Below are 19,325 nucleotides of genomic sequence, written 5' to 3'. Positions count from 1 at the left end.
GGAAGGATCAGTTGAAATTAAATACATTCAAATCTTGCCTTTTATTCTTATTCAAACTTATGAATTTGAAAGCGATTTTATCAACAAAGGACCATCTCTCAGTAGCAGAACAGATAAATTTCCCATGACACTCCATGTTCTGTTGAAAATGGCTTAAGAGCTGATCCAAAGAAATATCTTTTTTTCTTGCATCATGGTGCAACAGAGCAGTGGTCTTTATAAAAAACTCTAGAGATTCTCTGTTGCATAGAAAAAGATGTTTGCTTAGCATATTACTATTTCATGACACCAAATGTACTGCACTGAGTGTGGCAGGGCCCTCAAGTCAACACGTCACATGACGTATGAATGCATGTACTAAAAAGTCTGTAAAAATAGGGTCTAATGTGCTGTGTTAATATGAAGGAATCTTCCATATTGATTTTTCACAGGTATTGTACTTGTCTTTTGAATTACACATTTTATAGAGTTTGAGGGTTAAAGGAAATATCTGTAAACTTTTTCTCTACTGATTACTTCTTACAGAATCCAGGGTTGTACTGTGTTTGGGTTCTGAAAAGGGACATTTTATATAAAATATCTGATTAACATTACAGTTTCCCTGCTGACGGATTAACAGCAGATTCGTCATGCCCATTCAAACTGTTGGTTTGAGCCAAATGTTTGAGCAAGTTTTTTGTCATTTTGTCACATAGTTTAAGAAATGTTTGTCTAAAATGATATAATAGAAATTTTGAATGTCTAAATTTGTTCAGTCAAGTCAAGCTTTACCAATTTATCAATGCTTTCCTGTACATGGTTGACCTTTAACTTTGTGTTTTTAGTGTTTTTTAGGGGTATATTTGGATCACTGATCACATTTTAGATTATTGTTATTATACAGAATTATTTGTAAATTATTTTATTTCCATCTTGATGGAAAATAAAGCTAATGTATGTGAATTAAATGCTGCCTATGCTGCTTAAATGATGCTTATGGCAGAGTTGTTCATGATCGAAAAAAGTCTTAGTACTCTTTATGAAATGCCACATCTGTACAAATCTTTTAAGAGACTCAAGAAAGAGCATTCAAGCACCTTACAAAAAACAACCATTCATTTACAATTTGTTCACTTAAACAATTTGATCTAAAACACTGTTTCATTCATAAACAAAACACTACTATGTGCAGTCTGCTTTAAAACATTAACGCTATTTTAAAAAGCAAAGAAAACGGGAATAAAAACATGTATGACTTGATGTAGTGTCACTCTTAACAAGTTTGGATTTCTGGGCACAATTAAAGTACATCACAACACGGCTATCTGATTTGAATTTATTATTATATTTAAATATTTAAAAATGTCCATTTTTGTTTTATTCTTGTGCTTGTTGAAAAAAAAATGTTTTTGTATTTTTGGATAGATTTTGTTCTCCATTTTGCTGTCATTATTCGTGCCTTTCAAAAGATATTCAGTTTCTGGTACATCCATTACTCTCATCCAGACAAATCAGATCAGATGTTTGGTTTGACAGACCGTAGGTTTGAAAGGCTAATCCTGTTTCCTGTCTGGAGTGATTTCTGGCTAATAATTAAACAGTAACAAAGGAGACGGGAAGACAGTGGCTTGGAGCACCCCAGAGACAGTTCTTGGAATATTTTAAGCATAGATTTGCCAAATAGAATTGCCCTGCCAGGCAGACAAGTGATTAACCAGTCTGCCTCAGACAGCTGCGATTAGGAGAGATATGTGGTTATGCAGAAAACATTTGTTTGCATTTAAATCCATTTGGCCCCATGCAGTTGTCCAATTCAGTTCAGTAAAGGTGAATTATATTGTGTTGCAATTCTTGCTTTGGGCCTCAGGATTCCATGTTACATTCATGCCATCTGTTACACAAGCTGATCTGACACAAACATGCATCTGTTCAACTAGTACTGTATGTTAACATTGTACTGGAAACTAGCCCCACCTGAAGGGACAAATCACAATGTTAGCTTCAGAGTGCATCTATGTGTTGTGTAACATAAAACATAATAAAAAGAGAGAGAAAATATACCATAAAAGATAACCTGTTACTTAAAAGGCAGTGTGCATGTGAATTGTAAATACTGACAGACTGAAAGATGATGATATTCTTGTGGAAAAGAGTTAAACTTTACAGTTGTTGTGACACCTGCTCCATATAATGTGTGATATTAGGTGAGTAATCAGGGGTACAACAATCTCAGTAACTTTTTTTTTCCCAGTATGTCCAGTGTACATTAGATTTGAATGACTTTTTTTTAAAAAACTAGAAATTTTAATTTTGCTTTATATATAGAAACTAAGGGTCAAAAGTTTAGAATAATTCAGATTTTTCATGTTTTTGAAAGTATTTTATGCTCACCAAGGCTGCATTTATTTGATAAAAAAATACAGTAAAAAAAGTAGTATTGTAAAATATTATTACAATTTAAAATAATTGGCTTCCATTTAAATATATTTTAAAATATATATTAAAATATATCTTACTCCAAACTTTTGAATGGTAGTTTATCACAGTTTCCACATCAATGTACAATGTTTCAAACATTGCTAATAATAGGAGCTGTTTTTTAAACACCAAATCAGCATATTCTAATGATTTCTAAAAGGATTGTGTGACACTGAAGACAGGAGTAATGGCTGCTGAAAATTCACATTGCCATTACAAGAATAAATCACATTTTAAAATGTATTAAAATAAAAACAGTTATCTTAAATTGCAATAACATTCCACAATATTACTATTTTGTGTTTTGGTAAAATAAATGATATATACATATACTGTATATTACACCGAATGTCTATTGTAATTCAGCCATTTTTGGTCAGTTTGGTCATTTTTGGTCAGTGCCTTTGTCTTTGTGGAAAATGTGCTTAGCTGACAAAAGTTGCCATCCTTTTTGTAATTGTTTTGCTCTGATTGAAGGAGCTGGACCTAGTTCTTAATCCTGTTGTCCTACACTTCCTCTTCAGGCACTTTATCCATCTCCTCAGCTCTCACCCAGAAAGAATGGAGAGAAGGAGGTTGCTATGGCAACAGAGAGCCCACAGGGAAGCTAAGCACAAATAGTGTTGCAGGGTTGAGATTCCCGCTTCAGATGAGGTGCAGAATTGTGCTTCAGAAGCTTTACATAGACAGTATAAATATGATCTTTCTTTTCAATTGTGCATTTCATTTAATAAGATGTATAGTGTCTCCTGCTTGGCCTTGATATAATAGAATTCTGTTGTCAAGCCTGTGTAATGGAACATTAGATAGTGACTGTATTTTGGAAACTCTCTGAGTCTGCACATTTACACCTGCATAAAGGATAAATAGGCATGTCATCACAATGTATTCTCAGGTGTTGACAAATATTTCTGTTTTAGGATATGTAGACATACCTTTCATCATTAGATATGCTCAGGTCTGCCACACTATCAGGCCTTTTTTTGTGAATAGAAAATATTGCTTTTAATAAGAAAAAAAAAATATTGACAGGAAAAGATTTTCCTTTTAAAGTTATTAGCATCGGTGCTCGGCTATGTGGCTATGTGACTAGTTTGCTAGCATTACTTCCTTAGCAAAAAGAAAGGAAAAAAAAGTCAGTAAAAAACATTTTCATTGCAAAAATAAATTGGTATTCTTAGGACAGATAAACAGCAATGCACCTTTGGCACAAAGACAGCACATATGTTTAAGTGAAATGACACCACTGTTGCTACTGCAGGTATATTTTCACAACTTGAACTTTCAGAGCCATGTGACACAAGGACCAATGGCATTTGACCTCAGTGAAATTATGCTGAAGAATACACTTTATTCAAGACAGAAATCATGAGAGAGTTTTTTTGACTAAGTTGAAACATTTTGGAAAATAAAGGGTCATTTTAGTTTCACACTGGGTGCTGAGTGCATTTTTCCCCTTTCTGTTTTTTCTCCCTCTGTATTATGATGTTGTGTGACACCAAGGAAAGGTGAAATTGAGTTGTTATGACTGCAATGTCTCTTCACAAACAATCAGTTTTTTTCTGATATTTTCGGAAGGAAATGGTGGGGAATGAAGACGGCCATTTTGGAATAGCAGTAAAGAGCCTCGGGGGGCCTTTATTTTTGAACAAAAGTATTTTCACCTTAGTGAGTGGAAGAGGGAAGTAGTGTCCAGACACACCTGCGGGTCCAGAAAGTGCTGTAAAAGATACAGGATGTTTGCAGGGAGAGTGGAAAATCCATGAGCAATACTCAGTGGTCATCATTAATAACAAAAATGCTCATGTTTTGCTGTTGAATGGCTGTGGTTTAAGGTTATGACCCTTTATTGTCTTCCTGTGGCTCAGTGGTAGAGCATTGCATTAGCAGTGCAAAAGGTTGTGGGTTCGATTCCCAGGGAACACATGTTAGGTAAAAAATGTTAGCCTGATTGCACTGTAAGTCACTTTGGATAAAAGCGTCTGCTAAATGCATACAGGTGCTGGTCATATAATTAGAATATCATCAAAAAGTTGATTTATTTCTCTAATTCCATTCAGAAAATTAAACTTGTATATTATATTCATTCATTACACACAGACTGATATATTTCAAATGTTTATTTCTTTTAATTTTGATGATTATAACAACAACTAAGTAAAATCCCAAATTCAGTATCTCAGAAAATTAGAATATTGTGAAAAGGTTCAATATTGAAGACACCTGGTGCCACACTCTAATCAGCTAATTAACTCAAAACACCTGCAAAGGCCTTTAAATGGTCTCTCAGTCTAGTTCTGTAGGCTACACAATCATGGGGAAGACTGCTGATTTGACAGTTGTCCAAAAGATGACCATTGACACCTTGCACAAGGAGGGCAAGACACAAAAGGTCATTGCAAAAGAGGCTGGCTGTTCACAGAGCTCTGTGTCCAAGCACATTAATAGAGAGGCGAAGGGAAGGAAAAGATGTGGTTGAAAAAAGTGTACAAGCAATAGGGATAACCGCACCCTGGAGAGGATTGTGAAACAAAACCCATTCAAAAATGTGGGGGATATTCACAAAGATTGGACTGCAGCTGGAGTCAGTGCTTCAAGAACCACTACACAAAGACATATGCAAGACATGGGTTTCAGCTGTCGCATTCCTTGTGTCAAGCCACTCGTGAATAACAGACAGCGTCAGATGCGTCTCGCTTCAAAAAGGACTGGACTGCTGCTGAGTGGTCCAAAGTTATGTTCTCTGATGAAAGTAAATTTAGCATTTCCTTTGGAAATCAGGGTCCCAGAGTCTGGAGGAATAGAGGAGATGCACACAATCCATGTTGCTTGAGGTCTAGTGTAAAGTTTCCACAGTCAGGGATGTTTTGGGGTGCCATGTCATCTGCTGGTGTTGATCCACTGTGTTTTCTGAGGTCCAAGGTCAACGCAGCCGTATACCAGGAAGCTTTAGAGCACTTCATGCTTCCTGCTGCTGACCAACTTTATAGAGATGCAGATTTAATTTTCCAACAGGACTTGGCACCTGCACACAGTGCCAAAGCTACCAGTACCTGGTTTAAGGACCATGGTATCCCTGTTCTTAATTGGCCAGCAAACTCACCTGACCTTAACCCCACAGAAAATCTATGGGGTATTGTGAAGAGGAAGATGCGATATGCCAGACCCAAGAATGCAGAAGAGCTGAAGGCCACTATTAGAGCAACCGGGGCTCTCATAACACCTGAGCAGTGCCACAGATTGATCGACTCCATGTCATGCCGCATTGCTGCAGAAATTCAGGCAAAAGGAGCCCCAAAGATTTCTAAAAATCCTTTCTTTGTATTGGTCTTAAGTAATATTCTAATTTTCTGAGATACTGAATTTGGGATTTTCCTTAGTTGTCAGTTATAATCATCAAAATTAAAAGAAATAATCATTTGAAATATATCAGTCTGTGTGTAATGAGTGAATATAATATACAAGTTTCACTTTTTGAATGGAATTAGTGAAATAAATCAACTTTTTGATGATATTCTAATTATATGACCAGCACCTGTAAATGTTAATGTGTGTGCTCATGTCTTTATTGAAGTCATCTAACACACAATGGAACTGACTGATATGTGTTTTGTTTGTGTACATCTCTGTCACACCTTTGACTCTTGTGGATGTTACTGTTTAGGCACATAAAAGTCTTGGCTACAAAGTTTTTACCCACATGTGTAGGTTTTTACCCTAAATAATGAAAGAAAGAGTAATTAGAAGACATTATTATGGTTTGGGTAGAAAGTTAAAGCTTTATGTAAGGTCTAAGAAACTCCCTTTTGACCCTGATTTATGTTGGCTTTAAACTTTTCTGTACTTTCACACAAAAATGTCATAATTTTTTCCATGTCATTTCAACATATCTTTTGTTTCCAAAAAGGACAAAAAGCACCGTAAAAGTATACTGAATAAAAAATTTTTACCTACACTGAACAAAATTATAAACGCAACACTTTTGTTTTTGCCCCCATTTTTCATGTGCTGAACTCTAAGACTTTTTCTATGTACACAAAATGCCTGTTTCTCTCAAATATTGTACACAAATCTGTCTAAATCTGTGTTAGTGAGCACTTCTCTTTTGCCGAGATAATCCATCCACCTCACAGGTGTGGCATATCAAGATGCTGATTAGACAGCCAGATTATTGCACAGGTGTGCCTTAGACTGGCTACAATAAAAGGCCAATCTAAAATGTGCAGTTTTATCACACAGCACAATGCCACAGATGTCGCAAGTTTTGAGGGAGCGTGCAATTGGCATGCTGACTGCAGGAATGTCCACCAGAGCTGTTGCCCGTGAAATGAATGTTCATTTCTCTACCATAAGCCGTCTCCAAAGGGGTTTCAGAGAATTTGGCAGTACATCCAACTGGCCTCACAACCGCAGACCACGTGTAACCACACCAGCCCAGGACCTCCACATCCAGCATCTTCACCTCCAAGATCATCTGAGACCAGCCACCCGGATAGCTGCTGCAATAATGGGTTTGCATAACCAAAGAATTTCTGCACAAACTGTCAGAAACTGTCTCAGGGAAGCTCATCTGCATGCTCGTCGTCCTCATTGGGGTCTCTACCTGACTGAAGTTCGTCGTCGTAACTGACTTGAGTGGGCAAATGCTCACATTCGATGGCGTCTGGCACTTTGGAGAGGTGTTCTCTTCATGGATGAATCCCGGTTTTCACTGTACAGGGCAGATGGCAGACAGCATGTATGGCGTCGTGTGGGTGAGTGGTTTGCTAATGTCGACGTTGTGGATTGAGTGGCCCATGGTGACGGTGGGGTTATGGTATGGGGAGGCGTATTTTATTGATGGCATTTTGAACGCAAAGAGATACTGTGATGAGATCCTGAGGCCCATTGTTGTGCCATTCATCCACGACCATCACCTCATGTTGCAGCATGATAATGCACGGCCCCATGTTGCAAGGATCTGTACACAATTCCTGGAAGCTGAAAACATCCCAGTTCTTGCATGGCCACCGGACATGTCACCCATTGAGAATGTTTGGGATGCTCTGGATTGGCGTATACGACAGCGTGTTCCAGTTCCTGCCAATATCCAAAGGAGAAGTGCTCACTAACACAGATTTAGACAGATTTGTGAACAATATTTGAGAGAAATATGCCTTTTGTGTACATAGAAAAAGTCTTAGATCTTTGAGTTCAGCTCATGGAAAATGGGGGAAAAAACAAAAGTGTTGTTTATATTTTTGTTCAGTGTATATTTCCCAGAACAAAGGATAGCCTACCTTTTACATAGGTCAACCCCAATAACAGGGCATTTTGTCACACTACATAGGGTAAACTATCACACAATCTACCATTAAACAGCCTATTAAAGGCTTTTTAAATAGAATTTCAAACAATAATGAAGCACAAAAGTATAACAAATAATTATCCTCAATGACACCATTGTCCTGAGAACATTGAACAGCATTTTGTTTACTACATTGAATGTATAGTGTGGATTATTTACTTGTTTCCCTGATAGAAATGACAAAATATGTGTATCTTCCCCCTGTATGTCCCAATCTATTTCACTTATGAATCATCTTAATAATCACTAAATACTTTATTATGTGAAGAGCAGGAGGCTGAGTGTTTGAATGGAAAGTGGAGAGTGTAGTGGAAATAGACATTGGGATTAATTATGATCAACTCCCTTAGAATCTATATATTATCATGGGTCTGAATTCTTTTAATTACTCTTCTGTAAAAAGTTCACTTTCTTTTTCACCTCCAAAAATAATCTGTTTGCTCATAATTGAAGATCACTGGAAATGATTGGATATGAATGCTGAGCAGGATAACAAATACCTTTGATGAAAGTGTAGAGTACTGCTTTGCTGGTTCTATATTAGAGAGGAATATATATATATATATATTCTTATCAATATCGCTAAAAGATATTTAGTGTTTCATGTAAGGAATGGTTTGGTTATTTTAAATGGTTTGATCAGTTTAAAACTCGCAAACATCACTTTCTTGTTCAATTTTACAACCATTATATCATTTTTCGCCTATGGAGGTTAGCGGTATTGTAACCATATAATTTTAGGAGCCTTGATTCTAGTTTGATGAATTAAAAATAACAGTAATATAAATGAAATAATATGAATGTTAAAGGATGTAAAAAGATCATTAATCTCCCTGTTCCTGATAAACTGATACATTAATATTCTTCCCCCTTTTTTAATGGTTTCTCTTGTGTTTGACTAAACTGGCATATTTAGTGTCATTTTATTGATATGTTCTGTTCTACTGCATTCAAAAGAATGTCTGTTAGGTAAAATAAGGTGAAAGAATAAAGAGACAGATCTCTGGGTGTGTAATATATTTCAGTAGCAGGTAAATTTCACTGTCACTTCAGAGTGTTCACTTCAGTTAGCTGATTTGACAGTCTTATGAAACTGAGATGACATAAAGCTTCTCGCTGAGGTGCTATGCCAAGATCCTGATCTAAGCACTAAAGGGACCCAGAAGATAGAGATGGGCTGTGCAGATCTTTAATGAAGTAGTCAATACTTGAATATCTCAGTGGGGATTTTTATGGAACCAAATAAATAAATAAATAAAAAACATGCAAATTAGCCCAGTGTTTGTCAGCATTGTACAACTTAAGCCTGCATGGCTTACAGACATATAAAGTATTTACATCTGAGCATTAGAAAGGTGCATGTTAGATGCTTAATTTGCATAGTGGAGGCCTAAAGCATGTTCAAGACTGATGCTAAGTTTAGAAACTACATTTTCTTTCAATGTAACATTTTCTTTTTATTTAGAAGCTACATTTTCTTTTATTTTTGGTTGATATTTTTTAAAATTCTGAATAATGAAGAATATTTTTTCGATTTGTTGTGAGGTGTCAAAGAGATGTTCACCCAAAAATAAAATAAAATTCATACATAATTTACTCTCTCCCATATTGTTTAAAAATTGTATTATATTTTTCTGTGGAACATAAAAGAAGATATTTGGAGAAATGTTTTATATATACAATAGAAATCAAAGGGCTCCAATGTTGTTTGGTTCACAGCATTCTTCAGAAAATCTTCTTTTATGTTCTACAGAAGAATGAAGTTTATAGAGGTTTGGAACAACATGAGGGTTAATGATAGAATTTTTTTTTATTATTATTGTGACCTGTACCCATAGTATACATTACTAGTATGACATTGGAAGGACAAAATGTTGTTCTGCAAACATTATCCTGCTAATCGACATGCATCAAGTATTATCTTATAAAATCTGTTTTTACTGTACACTTGAGCAATTCCCTGTCTGAGTAATGTCATGACCTTTAGAACATAAAGGAATGTTAAAGAAAATTGTCTTTGCTTTCAAAGCAAGTACATAAGAATGGCACTTTGTTATTTTTTTAGGTAGTTAGACCACAGAACAATCATAAGACTGTCTTCATATATATATATATATATATATATATATATATATATATATATATATATATATATATATATATACAGGTGCATCTCAATAAATTAGAATGTCGTGGAAAAGTTCATTAATTTCAGTAATTCAACTCAAATTGTGAAACTCATGTATTAAATAAATTCAGTGCGCACAGACTGAAGTAGTTTAAGTCTTTGGTTCTTTCAATTGTGATGATTTTGGCTACATTTAATTCACTATTTAACCCACCAATTCACTATCTCAACAAATAAGAATACTTCATAAGACCAATAAAAAAAAAAACTTTTAGTGAATTGTTGGCCTTCTGGAAAGTATGTTCATTTGCTGTTCATGTACTCAATACTTGGTAGGGGCTCCTTTTGCTTTAATTACTGCCTCAATTCGGCATGGCATGGAGGTGATCAGTTTTGGCACTGCTGTATGGAAGCCCAGGTTTCTTTGACAGTGGCCTTCAGCTCATCTGTGTTTTTGGGTGACTTGTTTCTCATTTTCCTCTTGACAATACCCCATAGATTCTCTATGGGGTTCAGGTCTGGTGAGTTTGCTGGCCAGTCAAGCACACCAACATGGTCATTTAACCAACTTTTGGTGCTTTTGGCATTGTGGGCAGGTGCCAAATCCTGCTGGAAAATGAAATCAGCATCTGCATGAAGTGCTCCAAAATTTCTTGGTAAACGGGTGCAGTGACTTTGGTTTTTAAAAACACAATGGACCAACACCAGCAGATGACATCGCACCCCAAATCATCACAGACTGTAGAAACATAACACTGGACTTCAAGCAACTTGGGCTATGAGCTTCTCCACCCTTCCTCCAGACTCTTGGACCTTGGTTTCCAAATGAAATATAAAACTTGCTCTCATCTGAAAAGAGGACTTTGGACCACTGGGCAACAGTCCAGTTCTTCTTCTCCTTCGCCCAGGTAAGACGCCTCTGACGTTGTCTGTGGTTCAGAAGTGGCTTAACAAGAGGAATACGACAACTGTAGCCAACGTCTGTGTGTGGTGGCTCTTGATGCCTTGACCCCAGCCTCAGTGCATTCCTTGTGAAGTTCACTCAAATTCTTGAATCAGTTTTGCTTGACAATCCTCATAAGGCTGTGGTTCTCTCGGTTGGTTGTGCATCTTTTTCTTCCTCACTTTTTCCTTCCACTCAACTTTCTGTTAACATACTTGGATACAGCACTCTGTGAACAGCCAGCTTCTTTGGCAATGAATGTTTGTGGCTTACCCTCCTTGTGAAGGGTGTCAATGATTGTCTTCTGGACAACTGTCAGATCAGCTGTCTTCTCCATGATTGCGTAGCCTAGTGAACCAAACTGAGGTGTTTTGAGTTGATTAGCTGGTTGGCATGTCACCATATTCTAATATGTTGAGATAGTGAATTGGTGGGTTTTTGTTAAATGTGAGCCAAAATTATCACAATTAAAAGAACCAAAGACTTAAACTACTTCAGTCTGTGCATTGAATTTAATACATGAGTTTCACAATTTGAGTTGAATTACTGAAATAAATAAACTTTTCCACGACATTCTAATTTATTGAGATGCACCTGTATATATGTATATATACATATATATATATATATATATATATATATATATATCTATATATATATATATATATATATATATATTCAGAATAGATTCATATATTGTATGTGGACTTGTAAGAGGAAAATGTAACGGAAGTCCTTGATTGAAAGCATGGAGGGCAAACCAAATTAAAATTAATTTTAGAAGAAATCATTTCAAAATCAGGAAGGTTACTCTCAAATGCACTTTCACAAGTTCACAGTTCAAGATTCAAGGTACTATCAGGACATTTTTTATCCAGTGGACAAATGTATAAAATAAGTAAAATTTTATTTAGATTTTTCTGAAGAGCTGAACAAATATTTAACTAATTATTTGCTGAGCATAATACATTACTCAGATGATAAATTACATGTTATGATTTGGGAAAGCTGTGCCTCACTGGCTTTAAAGAAACATCATTCTAAACATGTTTCCCAATAATTCATGTATTGTCTCTACATTCGAAGGTGTCAGTTTAAGTTGAGGTTTCTTGGCTAAAATAAGATGCAGAGTGGATTAGACATTATGGTAATAGTCAAAAATAATAATTTGGTGGACTTGATGAACTGAAAAGGTAATGATCCTGAAGAACACTTTTGGTTTCTTGGTTTTACCAGTTAATAACTGAAGTTGATTCTAATCAAACTCTAATCATCACAATGACAGTGAATTTGCTTATCTTTGGATCAACTGATGTTTATTGTTGTTCTTATAATTGAAATGATGTATAAGACAAGAACGACATATAGATCCCTCCATACCAACAGTGTAACAAGGGAGGTCATAACATTTTTAGCTAACAATATCAATAGACCTTTATGTCAGACAACTTATAATAAGTTGAACACAGCATAAGTAGAATAAATACAAGTATAAATACAGATGGGAAAAAAAACAGTATATTGTTTGTGGGACATATGCAGTGCAAATTAGAATCTCATTAACGCTTTAGTCTGGTGTTGTATCCTGAAGGTGACTTTAGTGTAACAAAAAATGGGATTTAGGTAGGCTGTCTGAATTAGGGATTGGGCTGTTATTCTCATTCTTTTTAACTCAGACTATATGGTCATGTAAATACGTGATTTAAAACGTGGTTCACTTTGGTATGTCACAATATGCAAGACAAGACTATCACAACCATTTCATTAAATTGGCCTACAATTTGCCAGTCTGCTGTAAACAAGAATTAACAAGATGCTTTAATTATGGTCCAAAATTAAGAAATTGCATAGTTCTACATGACCAGAACAAGTATGTTTTATGGAATAATATGTAGAAAAAATATGTAGAAAATGATCCTTGAAAGTAATCTCAGAAATAACCACTGAGAGATCACGCCAATCATAAGTAAAATAAAAAGTGGCCAGTCATATTCTTTGCTTAGCCAATCACAAGGCTTTTGAGGCACTTTTTGCATGTCAGTCATTATGCATGTTCACATCATTCAGTCCATATATGGGAAACCGAAAGCTGAGAGCGACTTGAACATGGAACAATTTTCTTGTTGGAAGGATGTGAAAATGTTCGTTATTTCTCATCTGCCAACAAAGGATTACACAGCCAAATGTCCTAAAAGTAGGCTAATGAGAAGACAGACGAAAATAAACAGACCAAACTGCCGCTTGACCAAAAACGACTGAGAATGTAAAGCTTTTCATTGCTGAAGGAAACTGAGAGCTTCAAGAATGTTACACAGGTTGCTTTCCTTCTGCATGTAAGGTAAAAATATTATGGTGAGCCACCAGAGTCCGAAGTCTTGCTGAAGTTCTGGATTGTTCTGGACCCAATTTGCAAAATAGCTCAGATGAGAACAATAACACAAGTCGACTGTCTGAAGTTCAGGATGGAGAGGAGCCTGTCGTCACAGAGTAGCAACTCTTAAAAAATATAGCTTATGTGGAAATAGTTTTATGAATTGTTGGCACTTTATCTAACATGCATGTAAACATGGTCAGTATCATCTAAGAATGGACTACAAAGTTTTGTGGCTAACAAATTAAAGTTTTAATGGTGTATTTAGTTTGTTGTAAATCTTGGTTTATTTAGTTCGCATGGTAAAGTTTTGCAGTGGTAGTGAGTAGTGAGTGACATCTTAAAAAAAAATAAAACAAAAAAATAAAATATATAATATATATATATATATATATATATATATATATATATATATATATATATATATATATATATATATATATATATATATATATATAAATTACATCAAATATATTCAAAAAGAAAACACATTAAAATTATTAAAATTTGTAATTAACAAAAAAACAATGAGCAGATGGGCGCAATAGTGTCGTTTGCGAGTACCGGAGTCACGTCATACCGGTTTTCCTCTCTTTCTCTGTTTCCCTCTCTCCTCCGTGCGCTCTCTCTCTCTTTCAGACCACTCCTCTCTCCTCTCTTCCGATCACCCCCACTGATGATCCTCCTCTCCGGTACCGGGGACAGAGTCTCGCGCTGCGGTCGTGTGAGCCTGAGGGACTGGATCCGCTGTTTTACCGCGTCGGATTTTGACCCGTCAAACAGAAATAAAGGACAAGATGGATAGAATACAAGAAGAAACGTGCGGGCCGTAGCTACAGACTCTATCCCGTCGCGACATGTCACTTGTCATGACAGAGCCGTCTATGAGCTTCACTGAATATGCGTAACGAGAGAAGCAGATACGATTTAATCGTTGGCAATGAACTTGAATTTCCATTCCTCCACATTAACAGGAGGACATGGCTCAACACACATTCTATTCCTAAATGCTTTGGAACATAATTCCTATTTTTTGCATCATCTCAGTAAGACACCAGTAGAGCAGTTTGTCAGTGCACAGCGCATTATGTCTGTTCAGTGCTGCATTGATGTAAGGGAAACGCTGGAGCGGAGGACAGACCGAACCGTCGTGTGATGTGACTCGTGTCTCAGCACCAGATCCGTCCTGGGATTACTGCTGGAGTACCAAACGATCTGTAGAAATAAGTCTAATGGACAATTACTCAACGCTTCAGTGTAAGTAACCATACCAAGTCGTTTTAATGCTAATATTGAAATGGTGGTGTAACTGGTAGCTAATATCGGGTAATATTCACTTAGGTTACAACAATCTAAAGGCCCCCCAGTATAAATGTGTTGGTTTCTGCTTACAAAGTGAATGTAGATTGAAATAATTCATTAATTAATTAATTAAAAAAACAATATGTTTATTGAATATTAGAGCAACACAATTAGTTTTAAAGAAATTAATATAAAGCTGTTTTGATTATTATTGGGTATATTTCCCTAAAACACCCTTTTAAAAATAAATACAAATATTTAAATTTAAAAAGATATACAATTTATTTCTTTAAAAAAGTTGATGAGGCCACAGGATCCAGGAGGGGCTGAAATATTATTCTTTTGAGATAGTAGCCTAAGATGCTTTTCTCAGGAACAAATTCAAAATAAGCATTTCATTTAGCCTGTTTCATATATTGTATAAAAAACTTATTTGTAACAAATCTTCCTCCTCTTACAAACTATCAATCAATTTAGTGGTTTTACTCCCGCTCCAGGGATTCTCACAAAATGTAAAACTTATATCAAACTAGTTAAAATTTGAATTTGGCAGATTTTGTCAAATTCAGTCTTTTGTCATTGTACGCAGTGACCTTAGAATGGTGTTGCAGTGCATAGTGACAAACAGGTGTTTAAGTGCTGGGGTGGTGTCAGTTGGTATCTAGTGTTTTGAGAGACAATAAATTCAAAACTGCCTCTTACTTTGCCTTTTAAATTGATTTGCCTGACTGCTCTTACAGTATACCCCTCTAAAATGTTTTACAGATTCACTGCAGCTTTACTTGTAGAGGTTAAGTTAGTTTTGTATGATACCTATAGCATCTCATCACGACTCAGTAGCCTGGTATTTAGTAAAGTGATTTAGAGCTTGACATGTAGTCAAGGGATTTCTCACAGTCTTTATATTTCTTTATTCAGCATGATACAGAAAAGTGCTGTGAAAACTTGTGGATATGACATTCTGCCATAATATTCTATATTGTACCTTCTGATACTGTACAAAAAATGTGATGTCACATCCCAAAATTGCATTACTCTTCTTCATATGATCACTGCATTAAATCATCATACTGTGACCTCATTAAAGGGGACATAACTCACACAGTTTCTGCCAATCTCATGTTAATCTTGAGTAAAACCAGCTTACTAAAACCACCTATTTATTCTTGTGTGCCATTCTTCTTGTAATTTCCCTTATTGCCACAATTTATCCTATACGTCACAAAACACTCATTGTTAAGAGTTATTTTATTAGTTAACCTTGGCAATGATGTTATGTCCATCATCCTGCAGTTCCTGGAACATTTAAGCAGATATTTCTTAGCATAACTGCTGTGAATGTAGTTTCTCAGTCTGCTCTGAAAGACAATGCTATTACCGCTTACATGCTAAGCTGCCATATTCTGAGAAGGTATGTATGCCGCAGATAAATTGCTGGACAGGTGTAAGCAGATTAGGGGTCGCAGTGCCTCGTTCTGCCAGAGAAATAGGAGCATAGCAGGCATGACGGCTGAAGAAAAGCTGTGTGGCATGGCCGGTGGAGAGATGTTTGTATGATGGGTCTTGTGGCTGTCAGGAGATAAATAGCCCTTTGCTAGCAGGGGAGGGAGTTTGAAGACTTGTTGGATCTGTTCCAAGAGCTTGGAGAGAGCAGGGGGGATGGAGGCTATCGCCAAGGGCACTGATACGGACTGTCCTGCTGCCAAGTGCCAACCACTGTCTGCATATATATATATATATATATATGATTTCTAAGATTTTCAAGGAAGATGCCTTCAATGCAGCTATCTTCTAAAGACAAATAGTCAGCAGAATAGGATCAGCTTGTGCTGCAGCTGGGTTTATGTGTCTGAATTCGGCCTTGTACCTGCTATGGTATGTCTTATATGAATAGATCTCAATTGTTACTATTGTGACAGGACTTTTCAAAAAAGAATATGATTTCAAACGTTCTGTTAGTTCTTGTAAAGATTCTGCCAATCATAAGCTGTGTTGTCATTAAGAAACAGTCAAGTAGTAACATTTGACGTCAAAGTCACATTTTGGATGAACTCAAATTTTTATTCAAAATCCATGAAATTAGACTTTGAAGTATTAACTCAGAATGATCAAGTACAAAATTGAGACTGCGGGGAATACTCACCAGCCCCTGTGCTTGAATAATTTAATTATGTATGCTTGATCAAAGCATGGAAGCTTATGGGGACATGCAGAAGTTGTTATTAAAAATTAAAAAGGTTTTAGTTCTTTTGAGTATTGTTGGTGGTTCACTAGGGCCATGTTAAATTCAATCCATTTCTTTCTTGTAAATATATTGGTTTAATGCATGTGTAGGCCAGTATGTTTGATGTTCAATTTGAATCAAATCAATATTATGTCAGTTTGATGTCTTTTCAACATCAGTTGCCCACTGGAAGGTCTGTATAGGTTTTATTCGTTTGAAATGAAAATAAGAAATGTTGCCTTGGTAACTAGCTGAAATAATTTTTAGAATAATTCTAATTCATTTCATTTATTAAAAAAAAGTGTGTAACCTGTCCCTAATAATATTTTATTTTTCATTTTTGTACAATTTTTCTTTTGTTTATAGCTTGTCTGAAGCTGAATGATTATCTCTGTATTTCTGGAATATGTTATGATACTGATGATACTGATATCTGATTTTGAAAGAATACAAGATGAAACATTTTATGCAATATTACTATCCTTAGATGTTTTGCTCTTTGTATGCTAGTGCAACACAAGTAGGACTAATGCTTTTCTTCATGTTGCCCAGAGTTTAGTCCAGTGGTCTGTAGCCCACTACTTCCATTTACCATTAAGGTGCATTATAGTACACTGTGTCCTGTTCTGCTTTCTAAGGGTTTCTTACAATGAGGACTATTTTCACAGCTTCAGGCTACCATTACATCAAGCATAGAAGTGGCTTTATAAGATACGTCCAGGAGCTAGTATTCAGGAGCTAGATGTCCTTAGAAAATTGTAATTTGCTTTTATTATATTCCTCAAACTGACCCTGTCACTCCTTTATGATTTCTGTAATAGTAAATCTTTATGGTAATAGGCTTTATTAGCTAAATGGGCTTTATATTGACCTACATAGCATCAGTTCTTTCAGTCTTTAATGTTTTGCTTGAGGTTTAATGTAACATTGTCAGAAACCATTCACAGGCCTGTAGGCAGTGACAAGAAAGAAACACAGTTCACTCCATTAGCAGTATGTCTAAGGACATGACGCAACATTTCTTTCCCACTCACATATTAATTATACTAGTCTCCTGAGGTTTAGAGCTTTGCTGTCAAAACTGTTTGGTGTATAACCAAAGTTTTTTTCAACGTAACTGGATGTTTTTTTGTAGAGATGCACTTCTCTTGGCCGATTCCGATTTCCAATTTCCAATTTTTTTGTAAGTGTGACTTGCTGATGCCAATTTTTGCTGATTCCGATTTTCTTTCTAATAACTATAATTGACAGCATATAAATAAAACAGATCTCATTTCCCACTGTTTAAATTATAAATGGTAATTTTCCCTAACCTTATTAAATGTGTCATCTTTCACATCAAATTCTTACACTGTTTGAATTAATTTAGTTAGAATAATAAGAAACTGGTTGTGGAGGTGTTACCATTCAAATGAAATTAGTATCAACACACTCCTGGAAAAACAGAAGCTGCATCTGAAATGGCAATACATGTATTTACACAGACTGTTTGATGAAGCTGAGGTGCCATAAATGCATTTACACTGCAAAATTGCAAAAATGCATAAATAATTTTATAAGACTAATGTTTTAAATAATTTTTTGAACATACAAATAAGAAATGTTGGGGAAATGCAATGTTACATTTAAATATGAAACCAAACCACAAGTAGGTGGCGGCAAATTACTGTTTTAATGAATGAGTCATTTAGTCATTCATTCAACCAATTTATTCAAATGGCGCATTCATTCAGAAACAAGGCAAGTGATGATGGCACTGTCTTAATGAATGGGTTACTGAATCATTGACTCACTCGATTTGTTCAAAAATGTGGATTCATTCAGTAACGAAACACCGCTGCGTGTTGCTGGGAGACACCAAACCGTTCTGCTGTGGCTTTGATTGGAACTTTTTTTCGAAATTTAAACTTTCAAAATTATTTTGCGAAATTGAGCAAAAACACCCCGTTTACTGATCATAACCTCGGTTCCCTGAGAAGGGAACGAGATGTTGTGGACAGCTATGCTGACACATTGGGGAAACACATTTCTCCTTAGAATACTGAAACCTGATTTGCTTAATGCCATTTGCGAGTCCTATAGAAAAGCAAACATATATAAAAACAGCAAATTCTGTTAGTATGTCCTGATAACGAAACAAACATGAGTTCAGGGGCTATAGAGCTGCTGAAGCCATAATGCAGCAATCAACGGACTCTGTGCTTTAGAGAATAAACATACAAGGCTCAGCAACCATGACCATGGTGAGAACTATATAGCTGAATGTGCATGTGGGGCAGGGCCTTCTATTCCTGCAGTAGAATGCGAAGCACAACAGCAGAGGTAATTGCAGTCTTAACAATAAGAAATCTTACCTCATTGTGCTGAAAATATGAAGACCAAACATCAATTGGTAATGCTGAACATTGACCCATGCATTCATATATACAGTATATACCTTAATAGGTAAGGTTGCATACATTGTTGTATCACCCGCAGCACTCATTAAGTATATAGCGATTTGGGTTTAAGAAAAGCGCATTACAAATAAAAAAAAATATGTATTATATACAG

The 19,325-nt window shown here is 35.8% G+C and overlaps 1 protein-coding gene across 7 annotated transcripts in view; it reads left to right on the top strand.

Annotated features, from left to right (window-relative positions):
* The window catches only part of LOC109088960 (leucine-rich repeat-containing protein 7-like), a 108,850-nt gene that overhangs the window by 24,804 nt on the left and 64,721 nt on the right, over nt 1-19,325 (top strand). For 2 of the 7 annotated variants that reach the window (XM_042758312.1, XM_042758309.1), the window contains exon 1: nt 13,840-14,503. The exons of 1 other annotated variant lie outside the window; for it this stretch is intronic. In XM_042758312.1, the coding sequence (XP_042614246.1) occupies nt 14,479-14,503 (25 nt within the window). In that variant the 5' untranslated portion in view covers nt 13,840-14,478. Of the gene's footprint in view, nt 1-13,822; nt 14,504-19,325 lie in introns of those variants that run through there. 4 more of the 7 variants (XM_042758315.1, XM_042758310.1, XM_042758314.1 and 1 more) reach the window with 4 other exon arrangements.

The sequence above is a fragment of the Cyprinus carpio genome, chromosome A6 (assembly GCF_018340385.1).
Source record: "Cyprinus carpio isolate SPL01 chromosome A6, ASM1834038v1, whole genome shotgun sequence".
NCBI lineage: Eukaryota > Metazoa > Chordata > Actinopteri > Cypriniformes > Cyprinidae > Cyprinus > Cyprinus carpio.
This window is presented reverse-complemented; position numbering and strand designations above follow the sequence as displayed.